Genomic DNA, 16,735 nt, shown 5'->3' on the forward strand with positions numbered 1-16,735 from the left:
TAACCACTGAGCCATGACAGCAACTCCTCTTCAAATCTTTTGCCTTTAAAAAAATTAGATTATTTTTTTTTAACTGAGTTGTAGACATTCTTTATATATTCTTGATACAAGTCCCTTAACAGGCAAATGATTTGAAAGTATTTTCATTTTCTTTTATGGTGTCTTTGATGCACAAAAATTGTTGATTTTGATGAAGTCCATCTTATCTATTTGTTCTTTCAAACTGTTTAGGCTATTCTATAGCCCTTGCAATTTCATATGAATTTTAGAATTAGCTTGTTAATTTCAATAAAGAAGTCAGCCAGTGTTCTGATAAGATTGCATTGAGTCTGCAGATCATTTTGAAGCTATAGTTAGCCCTCTTTATCTATGGGGCTCTGCAACTACAGATTCAACTGACCATAGATTGAAAACACTTGAAAAAAAAAAAAAAAAACTCCAGAAAGTTCCAAAAAGCAAAACTTGAATTTGCTATGTGCTGGCAACTGTTTACATAGCACTTAACATTGTATTGGGTATTACGAAAAATCTAGAGATGAGTTAAAGCATATGGGAGGATGTGCACAAGGTTACATTCAAATACTATGCCATTTTCTATAAGGAACTTGAGTATCTGAGGATTTTGGTATGTGCAGTGGGTAGGGGTTGACCTTGAAACCAGTCTCCAGGGAGAAACAGAGGGATAAGCCTGCGGCCGTCTCAACAATGTTACATCTTCCAGTTCATGAACATGGAAAGTTTTACCATTTATTTGGGTCTTCTTTAATTCTTTTCAGTGATGGTTTTTGATTTGCAGAGTGTAAGTTTTGTACTTTGCTCAGTTTATTCCTAAGTATTTTATTCTTTTTAGTGCTTTTACAAATGAAATTATTTTCTTAGGTACATTTTTGATGTGTTCATTGCTAGGGTGTAGACACACAACTGATTTTTATATATTGATCTTGTATCTTAACACCTTGCTAAACTTGTTTATTAGTTCTCTTAGGTTTTAAGTGGATTTCTTAGGAGATGAGGGACATTCCCCAAAGCATAATTTGTAGGAGACAGCTTATGCTTTTCTTCTGTGAATTCATGACAGAAGCCAAGAGAAGACCTGCTGTGAAATCTGGTGTGATTTCTATGCTTGAGGATGCTCACCTACATTTTTCCTCACACAATAATATAGTTCCAAGATTTTATGAAATTTTATGATTTAATAAAGTAATTGAAAGAATAGTTTAATTCTCATCTTTTTAATTAATAGATTTTATTTTTTGCAGAAGCTTTAGTTTTATAGAAAAATTGAGCAGAAAAATCAAGGAAGTTACCTATGCTGCCTCCCTTCCCCATGCACACATTTCTCCCTCTTTTTAAATTTAATTTTATTTTTTTTATTATTTTTTTTTTTGGTCTTTTTGCTATTTCTTGGGCCGCTCTGCGGCATATGGAGGTTCCCAGGCTAGGGGTTGAATCGGAGCTGTAGCCGCCGGCCTACGCCAGAGCCACAGCAACGCAGGATCCGAGCCACATCTGCGACCTACACCACAGCTCACGGCAACGCCGGATCGTTAGCCCACTGACCAAGGGCAGGGACCGAACCCACAACCTCATGGTTCCTAGTCGGATTCACTAACCACTGCGCCACGACGGGAACTCCCATTTCTCCCTCTTATCAACATCTTGTGCTGGTGTAGTACATTTGTTACAATTGATGAGTCAATATTGATACATTATTCTTAACTAAAGCTCATAATTTATATTAGGTTTCACTCATTGTGTTGAATATTCTATGGATTTTGACAAATGTACAATGACGTGTATCCACTATTGCAGATTTATTATACAGAGTAGTTTCACTGCCCTAAAACCCATTGTTCTCCACCTGCTTTATCTTTTTCTCCCCTCAACCTCTGGCAACCACTGATTTTTTTTTTTTAATTTAAAAAAATTTTATTTTTACAGTTTATTTGGTTTTGCTTTTTCTAAAATATATCTTTGGAACCATATAGTATGTAGCTTTTTAAAGATTGATTTTTACCTAGCAATATGCATTTAAATCTTTTCCATTGTCTTTTCATAGCTTGAAACCTCATTTCTTTTAATCACTGAATTATAATTCCATCATATGGAGTTATCATGGGTTTTTTATCCATTCACCTATTGAAGGGGCCTCAATATCAGCTCTGCTTTGGTAAGGCGTAAATGTGGATTTTTTGTTTTGAGAAATGTGAAAAAATATGGATTTTTTTGTTTTAAGAAATGTGAAAATAAAAACCAAAAAAACACCTTCCTATTAGGTGTTGAATCAGTTCCCTTTGCAAGGGAAAGGCATGGAGAATACAAATTCTCTTCAGATCTGAAAGGTTTAAATGGAGCATAGAGAAGGGCTTCTCCGAAGTCTAACAACCCTGTGATCATTGTGAAAACCCCAGAGTGCTTTCCAGAAAATTTCCTCTCTCTTTATTTTTCAGTATGTCAGGAAGCTGTCTGGGAAGCCTTCAGGACTTTCTGGGATCGACTTCCTGGGCGTGAGGAGTATCGTTACTGGATGAATTTGTGTGAGGATGGAATCACAACCATATTTGAAATGGGCACACATTTTAGTCAGTCTGTGGAACACAGAAGCTTAATTATGAAGGTAAGTGTAATAACAAGGGAAGAAATTGCTGGACTATTCTAGGAGTGTGCCTAAAGGAAGAAAGAACAAATGCCAAATACCTGCATTACTCCTTTTTTTTTATTCTGTTTTTTGTTTATTTCATTATTTTTTATATAATAATTTTTTGTCATTATATCTGGTTTACAGTGTTCTGTCAATTTTCCACTGTACAGCATGGTGACCCAGTTACACATACATGTGTAGATTCTTTTTTCTCACACTATCATGCTCCATCATAAGTGACTAGATATAGTTTCCAGTGCTACACAGCAGGATCTCATTGCTTATCCATTCCAAAGGCAATAATAGTCTGCATCTGTTAACCCCAAGTTCCCAATCCATCTCGCTCCCTCCCCTCCCCCCCCTTGGCAACCAGGAGTCTATTCTCCAAGTCCATGATTTTCCTTTCTGTGGAAAGGTTCATTTGTGCCATATATTAGATTCCAGATATAAGTGATATCACCTTACTCTTTTTTGTTGAATTAGGCTATTCAAGTACCCTGCCATAGGGTGGCTTGTCTTTGTATCTACTCTGGCCATTAAAATAAGCATCATTAAATTAGGAGGATGGGACTAAGAAATGCACACTGCCGTATATAAAATAGGTAAACAACAGGATTTTACTGTATAGCATAGGGAACTGTACTCAATATTTTTGAAATAAAATAGAAAATAATCCAAAAAATATAGATAAGTACATATATATGTGTATAACCGACTCACTTTGCTGTACACTTAAAACTAATCCAATATTATAAATCAACTCTACTTCAATAAAAGTAGTCATTTTTAACAAGTACTGTTAACCCAGCAAAAGCCTTAGCCTTGCTTAAAAATGTAAAGATTTGGAGATAAGGCCCAGCAAGGATTTGGGCTAAGAATGTAAAACTCTAAGAGACAGACATTCTTGTCAGCATTTTCTGTGTTATCAATTCAGCATGGTGCTAATGACCCTAATTGAAATAGGGACTATATGTCATTGAATAAATGTTTAGTATAAATATTCTTTTTTGTTTGTTTGTTTGTTTTTTAGGGCTGCACTCGTGGCATACGGAGGTTCCCAGGCTAGGGGTCCAATTGGAGCTGCAGCTGCCAGCCTATGCCACAGCCACAGCAATGCAGGATCCGAGCTGTGTCTCTGACCCACACTACAGCTCACAGCAATGTGGGATCCTTAACCCACTGAGTGAGGCCGGGGATCCAACCCCCATCCTCATGGATCCTAGTCGGGTTCGTTAACCACTGGGCCACAAAGAGAACTCCAGTATAAATATTTTAATTAATGAATTTGCTTCCTTGTTTTCTATTTAGTTTATTCTTAGCTAAGGATAAATAACCACGCATGTAGACAAGTTACCTGCCCACCTTCCCTTTTCATGTAGCATGCATGTGTTCATGACAAGAGAATGAAACTGTTGAGATGCATGTGGTAGATTGCTCATGCTGTGCGATAGGCCTCTTACAGCCTTCTTCCTTTTGTTCAAGTCCTACATGAGCTCAGCTCAGATGTGACCTCCTTTGTGAAGAACCAACCCCTAGCATGGCAAATTTAGCTTCCATAATTGTTTGGACTCTCTAATTCTTTATTCATTCTTTAATGTTGTACTTTTTACATTTTATTATTATTAGTTGTATATTAGTTGTATATGTATATGTGGATCAGATTGGAAAGGTGGATAACTTAATAGTTTGGTTATAACTCTGTAGTTGATAGGAAACCATTGAAGTGTTGTTAATTAGGTGAGTCCTAGGGGCTGATTGGATGTTTTGAATTACAGAATAGCTGCTATGGTTTCTACACATCAGGTGTTAGATTAGAGGGGATGAGACTATAACAGAGAGTCCAATCACTACTCCAGGCCTTAGGGGATGAGGGTCCCAGCTAGACCATGAGATAGAGAAAGGGGCCTAGGGTATCTGAGCAGGAGAAAAGATTAGTAGGACTCTCTGGTGGATTGGGTGGGAGTGGGATAGGATGAAGGAATGGCCCAGGAAGCCTCCCAGTTCTTAGCTTGGATGACTTCCACGGAGAACTCAGGCAGAGGAGCAGCTTGTGAATGTTGAGGGGGAGATTGAGTTTGCCTTTTAACGTGTTGTTCTGAGCCATCTGTGAAATGTGAACTGCTTGGCATTTGGGTATGAAGCCAAGAAGAATGGTCTGGATTATAAATAGGGCTATAGAAATCACCAGCCTGAGGTAATAATTGAAGTCATAAGTGTGGCAGAGATTATTCTAGGAGTCTGCAGAGCTAGAAGAGCAGTGAGTTCTTTATAAATATTTTTAGAGTTATTTGGAGTAATAGTTTCTCCATTTTACAAATGAGGAAATTGAGACCCAGCACCAGAGAGATTTTTGGGATTTGCCTCCATAGCCGAGAAAGAGAAAATGGGATTTGAAACTAGGTCTTCTGATTCCAAGTTAGTGTTCTTTTTATCATCTTGGTCTCAAAATAAAACCAGTAATTTAGAGGAAATTTGGAGACAGTCTGCTTTGGAATGCCCAGAGGAATAATCCAACTATTAATACAATTTATCCTTTTGTCTGGAGAGTCAGATTTAGTAGTTATTTTATCCATATGATTCCATTATTCTGTGATGAGAGTTTCTATAAATATGTTAGACCACAAAAACATTTTGGATCTAAGTCCATGGAAGGTTATTGTAAAACTCTAAATTGTAGACCTTTTGGGAACGATTAGCAGGTAAAGTTTCTTCCCATTAAGAGAGCACAGGGACTTTGGGACACGTATCCTGGACACTTGAGTGTCAGGACATTTTTCCCAGTCACAAAACGTCCTTGGCATCTTTAGTCCATTACTTTAACTCTTTGTCTAACCATAGAGAATAATAGCGTAGATTCTGTGTTAGGAATTAGTTTTCTCTATGCAGTAAGTTTTATATACTACTTAATAACTGTCATTAATGCACACAGTCATTTTTATGTCTTTGTTTTCCTTAGAAACTGACGTACGCCAAGGAAACTGTAAGCGGGTGAGTGTCTTTTTTCCCTAAGTTCATGTTTGGCAACAGAGGCGTATCATACCTACTCTAAGACTTACTCCAAATTTAATGATTTCTTCTTATTTTCTTGCCAGTTCCTGCAATGACCAGGCCTGTGGGTAAGTCTCCAATGCCTGTCCTCACCTTGAAGCCACTTCCCTTTCCACATCCACACTGTGCTTGTTTACTGTCTGACCTTCCCAGGAGGTAGACTTGTTCTTCTCTCCTGGGTGAGAAAATAGAGTTTTGGAAATGGAATATGAAATGGTCTGTGGTTGTTGAGGCTTACTGACTAATGATAATATGGATCTAAAATGGTCCATCTTAGTGGAGGATAGTTTATTTATGATGGGTGGTGGTGTGGGACACTTTATTGTGTGATGGTGATCATGATCTTGAAACAGAGAAATAGTACAACCTTGATGAATCCTCCTGTGTTAGGCATCTAGACTCTGTTGGTCTTTAGGCTCAGGATTAAGGTCATTTCTAGATCCTGAGCAGTAGCAGGACAAAGCAGATTATGGAAGGTGAGGGATTTTGAGCCTACAAGGACTAAAGATTTCCAGTTCCCTCCATACTCAAAATATCTGGATTATGCTGATATTTTGTGACATGAGTGTGATTATTTTGAAAACTATCAGTAGGGCATGCAGTTCAGGTCAGAGTTCAGAATTTTGCCCCAAGTTAGATGGAACAACAATTTGAAAATCCAACTAGATGAGTCAGTGTCCAGAAATCCAGCCTGGGCAGCAGAGTCCAAGCAGAAGCATAGTACATATGTGGGTGGTTGTGCGTAGATGAAAGTTTCAAATCAAACATGAGTACACAGGAGGGAAGTAGGACTCCTTGTGATCTGACTTCATGCAGCTCACAATACCACTGAGTCCATGCTGTGGCCTGGGACTGAGCCTCTACTTAGATGTGGGGCCATGTGGCATTCAGGGTGTGGGTTCTTCACCTCTGAGAGGCAGAGAGCTCCTTATGATTGCCATTGCAGCACATATGAAGTGGACTAAATAATCTAGTGGGTCCTCCCAGCACCAGTAATCTTCATGGGTGTACCTAATACAAATGATAGCACATCTTACATATCTTATATAGTTAAAAAGTACATAAAAACCATAATCAATATGGCTCTTAATCTGGAAGAAGTCTGGGAAATGGGCATTGGAAAGATTGTAGTTGGTGAGCTATTATAAACTGATGGAATGAAGGTTACCTGAAAGGGGATGGGAAGTTTTTACACCGTATGCAGATTGGTCACTCATTATACCTGGGGTGAACTGAGGTGGCTGGAAGATGTCTGAGGTGTAGTTTGTGTATTCCCATGTGGCTCACCTCAGGTGGGTGCAGTTTGCTGCAGTCACCTACTGTTTCTTGCATAAAATTGTGTATATATGTAAAAGATAAATTTGTATTATTCTCACTTTTGCTAATATATTAATCACATTGGAACAAACTCACAATAAACAAACTACAAACTCACAAATAAACATCATAGCAGAATTTACAGTATCATATATTTTTATTTTTAGTAAGGCACTGTATGTCCTAGGAGACTCAAGATACTATCCACTAACCTTAGAAAATAAGGCATACATAAAATTGCAATACATATAAACTTAAGTATAACTAAATTTTTGAGAATTTAAAAGTTTGTATCCTCCTTATGAAGTTAGAGCAGAACAGATTGGGGTGGATGAAAACTATCAACTGTGGTTCTTGCTGAAATAGGGTGATCTGGAGTTAGCTGACACTGGGAGTAAATTCATGGGAGTGGCCTAGGAATTCACTAAGTCCCTTTTTCTTTAACTTGAATATTAGAGCGCTCCCTTAAAACCCTTAATTTGTCCATCATTTTTCTATATTTAAATTTACTTTGGGGAGTTCCTGCTGTGATGCAGCGGGTTAAGGATCTGGCATTATCTCTGTAGTGGCTTGGGTTGCTGCTGAGGCATGGGTTCAACCTCTGGTCTGGTTTAGTGGGTTAATGACCTACTGTTGCTGCACTTGTGGTGGATGTTGCAGCTGCAGCTCAGATACAATCCCCAACTCTGGAACTTCCATGAGTGTGGCCAAAAAACCCCCAAACAAACAGAAATTTATCTTACAGTTCTGCAGTTCAAAAGTTTCACATGGGTCTCAAGGTGTTAGCAGGTCTGTGTTACCTTTATGGAGGCTCTAGGGGAGAATCTGTTTTCTTGCCTTTTCCAGCTTCAAGAGGCTGCTCATATTGGTTGGCTTATGACCGCCTTCCTCCCTCAAAGTGACTGGTGGAGACTTTTCCACATTCCATCACTCTAACACTCTTCTGCCTCTTCCTTCCACGTTTAAGGGTCCTTATGACTACATTGGTTCTACCAGGATACACTTCCTATCTAACGCTGGCTGATCAGCAAGCTTAATTACCCTTTGCCTGTAACCTAACATATTCACAGGTTCTGGGGGTTAGGATGTGGACATCTTTGGGAACCATGCTTCTGCCTATCACAGTTCTTTTTTGCAATTTAAGCTGTTTCTTTTATGTGGACTCGAACCCATCTGCTGACATATGGCTTGTACGAAATACTCAGCTGTGTGCCATTTTAACTTTCCCCTACTGTCATCTTGCAAGTATGTTTTTCTTTCTTTTGGCCGCCCTGTGGCATATGGAATTCCCAGGCCAGGGATCAGTTAGGCGCTGCAGCTGTGACCCCATGCTGCAGCCATGGAAACGCCAGATCCTTTAACCCACTGTGCCAGGCCAGGGATCAAACCTGCATCCTGGTGTTGCAGAGACACCACTGAGCCTGCTGCGCCACAGTGGGAACTCCCGGAAAGTCTGTTTTAAAAAAAGCATCAGTACCTCACATCCCATCTTATCTCTTAGACATCTTTCATAGTTTTTCTCACTCTTTCCTGAGTCTTCACTTTCTCCCATTACTAACTCCTCCTTGGCATTTAAACCTGCTCAATCTCCCAAAGTTACCTATTTTACAAAAGGCCTTCCTCCAGCACTTGTCTCCATTACAGCCAGACTTCTTGAAAGCATCTCCACATAGCTTAACTTCCTGCCATTTCACCCCTTAACTTCTGCCCTCTCGTCTTACTGTTGTATCTTCAGTAACCAATACAAAGCCCAGCCTAGGATATGTGCTCACTAAGCATTTGTTAAATGAGTAACTGAGTTTTTCTGTTCAACCACCCAAGTTTGGCATCAGGTCTCTGGTGCTATTTTCAGTGTAAGGTTTGATCTTTGGAATTTTTTTCCTTGGTGTCTCAGTTAACTTAGATTCATAGTTGAGGATGCTTATCATGATCACAAAGCCAAATGCTCTTTTGTAGTATATACTTTATTCTGTTTGGGATGACACATGCTCCATTAACTCCTCTTTTATATTTGTATAGCATTTCATGCTTTTCATAATGCTTCATATAATATTTTATTTAGTTTTCACCAACACCTTTGTGAAGTAGGTAGGGCAGGAGGTGTTCCTATTTTAGAGATTAGTTCTTGAGGCCTAGAGCAACTGAGATATTTTCCCAAGTTATACATAAAGTTTGTGTTATATCTGGGACTAGCACCCAGGATTCCTAACTCTTTACCTTGAGTTCTTTTGCTGTCACATGTGGATTTATAGTTAATAGATGCTAGAGCAAAACAAAGTATAGAAAATTGTAAAAGAGAGTAGTAATCTAGATATGAAATGATTGTTGGCTTGTTTCACTATATTTGTGAGCATATGTTCCATGTGGCTATGATATCTTTTGACACAACTCCATCTGAATCCCACTGACATGATTAGGCAGTAACTGTGAGGAATAAATTATGTGCTGGATAAGCTGAGGAAATGAGATGGTAGGGGGTTGTTTACCACTGATATTAAGCAAAAGATCTTAGTTGATCAGCCTCAAATTCGTGGTTTGGCCTAGAAATTAAGCAGTGGCTCTGTCTCCAAACTCAGTACAGCTCTGTGTTCTAGTTCTGTTGTAAGTGACATTTTAGGGCATCTCTGCAGGGGGCATCCCTAATGAGAATATTGAAAGGACTCTTGTTACTGTCCAGGTGTGTGGGAGAATGAAGGATTAAGTGTTGGAGTGTTAGACAAATGATTTGAGTTACTGAGAGTTGCCTACTTAACCATCATTATAATAATGTTGTTTTGAATTCAGTAAGTGAAATCTAGTTCTACCGAAGTAAGCAAACTTCCCCATTCTGAATACTTACTGAGACAATTAGCTTAACCTTGAATTTGATGTGGGCGACAATGTGACCCAGGTGAGGTCTGGTTTCTCTGCCATGTCATCCTAACTTCCTATTCTATTTACTTTGTATTGTGCTTTGTTTTACTTTGACCTCTTTGTTCTTCATAGCTCTCCAACTTTGACTGGGTTTCTCTTCTTCTTTCTGGGTCCCTACACACTTTAAAAAAAAATTTTTTTTAGGGCTGCACGTGTGGCAAATGGAAGTCCCCAGGCTAGGGGTCAGATTGGAGCTGGAGCTGCTGGCCTATGCCACAGCCACAGCAATGCCAGATCCAAGCTGTGACTGCAACCTACACCACAGCTCATGACAACGCTGAATCCTTAATCCAGTGAATGAGGCCAGGGATCTAACCCACATCCTCATGGAAAGTAGTTGGGTTCGTTACTAATGGGCCACAACGGGAACTCCTGGGTCCCTAACACTCTGACTTTTAGGTCATTTAGTTTATGTAGGTCATGATCATTAAGACCAGATAAAACCATCTTGGTTCATCTTCTAGAGAAAATGGATCATATAAAGCCTGTGTTGTGTGGAATTAAGGTGGGAAAGAGTGAAGTTTCTGGAATCAAAGGGACTATTTTACATCACAGCTCTGTCATTGGTTAGCTGTGTAACCTTGAGCAAATTTGTAATCTCTTCTAGCATTAGTTTCCTCATACATATAAATGGGGATAATAGTGTCTTCCTCTTAAGACTGAATGCAGAATTAAGCGAGTTGACCAAGATAAAGCACTTAGCACAGTGTTTGACATGTGATAAATTTAGTTATAGTCATCCTTGCTGTTATTATTATTGAAAAGGGAACTGAGTATAGTTAGAAATTTTAGGTATGGCCTTAGGCCATATTAAGTCATTTTGTGACCCTGGAAAAATTGCTTTAGCCATTTGAACCTTGGTTTTCATCAAAAAATGAAAGTTTGGGGAAAGGATTCTGCCTTGTGGGCAATTGATAAACCCTATTCAAGCCTGATTATGTTATTATCCAAATTCCATTTTTTAAAGCTCTATCTCCTGCAACTTGAGAAGCCTCTGATACTTTCATATCACCTAGATCTTCCTCTACTCATCAGTCATCATAATGACTTATCCAGAAGTCGTATTCCTTTAGGTGCTTTTGCATGACAGCTCACTTAGCAAGCAATTTCCTACAAGTGCACCATAAATAACCAATGGTGATAGGTTTGGTGCACTGGTTTAATATGTTATTCTTTCTAGAGAGCTTTTTTTTTTTTTGTCTTTTTGCCTTTTCTAGGGCCGCTCCTGTGGCATATGGAGGTCCCCAGGCTAGGGGTCTAATCAGAGCTGTAGTTGCTGGCCTACACCAGAGCAACCTCATGGTTCCTAATTGGATTTGTTAACCACTGAGCCACAACAGGAATGCCTAGATAGTATTTTAAAAACCAGAAGAATCTTTATGGTGAGAGATTTTTTTTTACACCTTTGTTTCTCTCAAATTTTCTACCAAAGCCTAGGTGTTTAAGGCTAGTTGACTCCCCCACTCCAGTTCTAGTCATGAAATGTCTTTGAATTATCATATTTTATCTTAATATTTATTTAAACTTTATATTCTACCCTATAATATGGCCACACTTGTTTTAATGTTAAATGTTTTAAATTCCATATCATTTCTTACTTAGCTCCCTGCCTATGTTTAAAGTAAAAAATTGATGCTTCAGGAGTTCCCGTCATGGCTCAGCGGAAACAAATCTGACTAGGAACCATAAGGCTTTGGGTTCGATCCCTGGCCTTGCTCAGTGGGTTAAGGATCCGTCGTTGCCGAGAGCTGTGGTGTAGGTCACAGACATAGCTCAGATCTGGCTGTGGTGTAGGCTGGCAGCTGTAGCTCCGATTAGACCCCTAGCCTGGGAACCTCCATATGCTGAGGGTGTGGCCCTAAAAAGACAAAAACAAACAAACAAAAAACATTGATGCTTCAAAATGTGTACTATGTTTATCTGGTGGCTTTGAGTCTCCCCCAATCCCCAATCCATGATCCAGTTTAGAGCAGCAGAACAATCTAAAGGAGTGGTTCTAAAGTGAAGATGGGATGCATTGGACATTTGCAGGTCTGAGAAGGAGGCATTTCAACTGTGGTTAAATCACCTTTGAAAGCGTCCTTGTATAAAGTTGGTGTTTTCAATTACTATAATTTATCTTTAATTTTTTTTTTTTTTTTGCTTTTTAGGACCACACCGTGGCATATGGAGGTTCCCAGGCTAGGGGTTGAATCCAAGCTGCATCTGTGACCTATACTACAGCTCATGGTAAGGCCAGGGATTGAACATGCATTCTTATGAATATTAGTCAGATTCTTAAGCTGCTGAGCCACAACAGGAATTCTAAGTCTTTTTTTTTTTTTTTTTTTTGGTGGTCTTTTTGGGGCCGCGCCTGAGGCATATGGAGGTTCCCAGGAGGCTAGGGGTTGAATAGGAACTGTAGCCACTGGCCTACACCACAGCCACAGCAATGCCACGTCTGCAACCTACACCACAGCTCACCACAGTTTCAGGTCCTTAACCCACTGAGCAAGGCCAGGGATTGAACCTGCGTCCTCATGGATCCTAGTTGGGTTCGTTAACTGCTGAGCCACAATGGGAACACCTCCAAGTCTATTTTCTAAAAACAAATTTTGCTACTCAGTACTTTGGTTTGAGAATCCTTGTTTGGAGATCTAATGAATTCCTTTTTGGAAAATAAACCCCAAAATAAGCCCTCACATTTCTATAGTTTTATTAACTCTAAACATTTTTTTTCTTTCCCTAGCCCTGAACTGTCATCTCCAGTTCCTGCTGGTGATACCTCAACATTGGCAGGTACGCTATTGTTCCTTTATTCATTTTTCCTTTAAAATTACTTATTATTTAATTATAAGCAAGTTCATTTTTTTTTTCTTTTTGCCTTTTCTTGAGCCGCTCCTGCAGCATATGGAGTTTCCCAGGCTAGGGGTCTAATCCGAGCTGTAGCCACCGGCCTACGCCAGAGCCACAGCAACGCGGGATCCGAGCCACATCTGCAACCTACACCACAGCTCACGGCAATGCCGGATCCTTAACCTACTGAGCAAGGCCAGGGATCGAACCCACAACCTCATGGTTCCTAGTTGGATTCGTTAACCACTGAGCCACAACGGGAACTCCCGAAGCAAGTGCCATTTTTTTTTGTCTTTTTTTTTTTTTGCTATTTCTTGGGCCGCTCTCGCGGCATATGGAGGTTCCCAGGCTAGGGGTTGAATCGGAGCTGTAGCCACCGGCCTACGCCAGAGCCACAGCAACGCAGTATCCGAGCCACGTCTGCAACCTACACCACAGCTCACAGCAACTCCGGATCGTGAACCCACTGAGCAAGGGCAGGGACCAAACCCGCAACCTCATGGTTCCTAGTCGGATTCGTTAACCACTGCGCCACGACGGGAACTCCACAAGTGCCATTTTTAAGCTCACATTTAAAAAATACAGTGTGTTGGAGTTCCCGTCATGGCTCAGTGGTTAACGAATCCGACTAGGAACCATGAGGTTGCCGGTTCGATCCCTGGCCTTGCTCAGTGGGTTAAGGATCCGGCATTGCCATGAGCTGTGGTGTAGTTCGCATATTTGTCTCGGATCCCGTGTTGCTGTGGCTCTGGTGTAGGCTGGTGGCTACAGCTCCCATTTGACCCCTAGCCTGGGAACTCCGTATGCCTCGGGAGCTGCCCTAGAAAAGGCAAAAAGACCTAAATAAAAATAAATAAATAAATAAATAAATAAATAAATAAATAAAACTGTGTGTATCTCTCCATGTGTTTTTCAAAAGTCTCAAGAAAGGAGTTCCCATCATGGCTCAGTGGTTAACTAATCCGACTAGGAACCATTAGGTTGTGGGTTCGATCCCTGGTCTTGCTCAATGGGTTAAGGATCCGGCGTTGCCGTGAGCTATGCTGTGGGTCACAGAAGCAGCTCAGATGCTTCACTGCTGTGGCTCTGGCATAGGCAGGCGACTACAGCTCTGATTAGACCCCTAGCCTGGGAACCTCCATATGCCATGGGTGCAGCCATAGAAAAGGCAAAAAGTCAAAAAAAAAGTCTCAAGAAAAGTAATTATTTTTTCACTTATTTTATGACATGGTGTGTGTACTTAAGAATTGTAGTTATTAAGTATGATGTAAAATCTGAAAACTGCTTAAAACGAATGTACAACCTAAAGAATTGTTACAAGGCAAATACCCTTTAACCACTGCTTGTGTCAAAAGGTAGACGCTTTCTAGATCCCCCATTTGTCATTTGTAGTTTCCCAGAGTCAGGATTTTTCTGATTGCATTATGTGGCATACTTTAACATGTTTCCTTGACCTCTGATTTCCTATACATTGGTAGTTGCTTTCTTTCTTTTCTTTTTCTTTTTTTCTTTTTTTCCTTTTTAGGGCCACACCCCAGCATATGGAAGTTCCCAGGCTAGGGGTTGAATCAGAGCTGTACCTACTGGCCTAGGCCACAGCCACAGCAACGCCAGATCTGAGCCGCGCCTTCGACCTATACCACAGCTCACGGCAACTCCGGATCCTTAACCCACTAAGCAAGGCCAGAGATCGAACCTGCTTCTTTATGGAAACTAGTCAGATTCATTTCTACTGAGCCATGATGGGAACTCCTAGTTTCTTTATTTTTATTTTTTATTTTTTTTTGTCTTTTTTCCATTTCTTGAGCCGCTCCCGTGGCATATGGAAGTTCCCAGGCTAGGGGTTGAATCGGAGCTGAAGCCGCTGGCCTACACCAGAGCCACAGCAACGCAGTATCCGAGCCACGTCTGCAACCTACACCACAGCTCACGGCAACTCCAGATCGTTAACCCACTGAGCAAGGGCAGGGATCGAACCCGCAACCCCATGATTCCTAGTCGGATTTGTCAACCACTGCGCCACGACGGGAACTCCTATTTTTAATTTTTATTTTAAAACCTCTTCTTTATTGGAAATTACAAACATATACAGAAATAGCACAATGAGACCCTCAGCTTCGACAGTTGTAATTTATGGCTGATTCCAACCTTTACCTACTTCCCCTCTCTGAGAGTGTTTTACTAGATCCTCCTATTCCTAAGGATAGGAATTTTGTGTCCCTGAAGGCTTGCTGTAGAGCCTGACATACAGTAGGTATTAGTAAATACTTGTTGAATGATCGAATGAGTCATATTTATATCTTGTGCTGGGGAGACTCTAGATAAATGTGTCTTGAGGTTAGAATGCACAGAATTTCTAGACTGAAAAACACAGATGACTTATAGGAATGGCTTTGAAATCAGTTTCTTGTTTCCTGATAGGAAATCTGATTTAATCAGGGAGTGAATTCATATACATTTTTGTTTTTCTACGTAGGTGCTGGGCTCAGTGTTCCAAATCCAGTGGTTACCTCCTTTGATGCTATCTCAGAGAGCAACTTGGAGAGGCCAGAAGAGAGTGTGAGTGATGTTCTGTTTTGTTGTTTCTTTTTTACTGTGGAGAACAGGGATTAAGAGAGATTAATAGTCCATTGCCAGAGTACATAAAATTTCAGGTGGTTTCCTTAATGGAAATGTTGTAAATTTCTAAAACCAGCACCTTAAAAAGAATCTTCGAGTCCTTGGAGAGCCAAGTAAATCTGCTTTTGGCGAGGGCTGGCTTTGAACTGTAAATGAAATAACTTGAGCCTAGGGAACCATCATCATGATAAGCCTACTGTCTTTTGTGGGCTGTGTACATAATTTACTGTGAGGGTTTTTGCCTCTGTTCTTCTATTCCTTAGTAAATCAGCACTTAGTCATCTACAGAGGAAAAGGATATAGATTTTATGTATTAAAAAATAAAGGAATACCATGCTTTTAAAATACATCATTATTAGTAGTAATCTGTCCACTAAACAACATTAAGTTGGCTCTCTAGCGCATTCAAATTTAAAAAGTAAGTATATGCTTCCAGGAAGATAGAAACATTTTATTAAATATGCATAAATCCTAAGTTATTTAGTACAGGTTATACTCTGAACATATTCACTAGAGTGGTACAGTTTTGTTACCTTGCACTTTCTCTTACCAACTTGGATATTTTAACTTTTGTGAAGTCAGGTTAAGTCACCTCCCTCAGCCCCACCGCTTTCCCTGTCCCTGAATAAGGCCGGTGATAGTTTGGGATCCTTGAGTAGATGCCTGAATCGATGCTTTTACCCTTCGTACAACTATGTCCAAATTAGGTGGTACTAGAAAATATTGGCATTTGATAAAAATTTGAATAAAAAGTCATACTGTAGTTCCGAACTTGAGGCAGAATAGTTATGATTTAGGTCTGGAAACATTTACAGAATGAGATAGAATTCACTGTAATAGAAATGAAGAGATTGTGTGTAATCAATTGGAACATTCCAAAGCAGAGAGGGTGATTTGAAACTAACTTGTAGAGCTAGTAGGAAAGCATAACAGTATAAAGATGTGTAACAGAAGTTAAATTGCCTGTACCTCTAGTGCAAAGTGAAGCCTAGCATACAGTTTTACAGTTCAGCTTTTTTCCCAATACATTTTCCAAATACTGTTGTTTTTTTTTTTTTTTTGTCTTTTGTCTTTTTTGTTGTTGTTGTTGTTGCTATTTCTTGGGCCACTCCCGCGGCATATGGGGGTTCCCAGTCTAGGGGTCGAATCGGAGCTGTAGCCACCGGCCTTCGCCAGAGCCACAGCAACGCGGGATCCGAGCCGCGTCTGCAACCTACACCACAGCTCACGGCAACGCCGGATTGTTAACCCACTGAGCAAGGGCAGGGACCGAACCCACAACCTCATGGTTCCTAGTCGGATTCGTTAACCACTGCGCCACGACGGGAACTCCCAAATACTGTTTTATATACTTTCCAAATA

The 16,735-nt window shown here is 40.1% G+C and overlaps 1 protein-coding gene across 1 annotated transcript in view; it reads left to right on the forward strand.

Annotated features, from left to right (window-relative positions):
* Positions 1-16,735, forward strand: part of IMPG2 (interphotoreceptor matrix proteoglycan 2) — an 84,119-nt gene that overhangs the window by 1,403 nt on the left and 65,981 nt on the right. The window contains exons 2-6 of the mRNA XM_047753002.1: positions 2,360-2,617; positions 5,598-5,629; positions 5,734-5,757; positions 12,648-12,697; positions 15,231-15,313. Coding sequence (XP_047608958.1) covers positions 2,360-2,617; positions 5,598-5,629; positions 5,734-5,757; positions 12,648-12,697; positions 15,231-15,313 — 447 coding nt within the window. The remainder of the gene's footprint in view (positions 1-2,359; positions 2,618-5,597; positions 5,630-5,733; positions 5,758-12,647; positions 12,698-15,230; positions 15,314-16,735) is intronic.

Source organism: Phacochoerus africanus, chromosome 1, assembly GCF_016906955.1.
Source record: "Phacochoerus africanus isolate WHEZ1 chromosome 1, ROS_Pafr_v1, whole genome shotgun sequence".
NCBI lineage: Eukaryota > Metazoa > Chordata > Mammalia > Artiodactyla > Suidae > Phacochoerus > Phacochoerus africanus.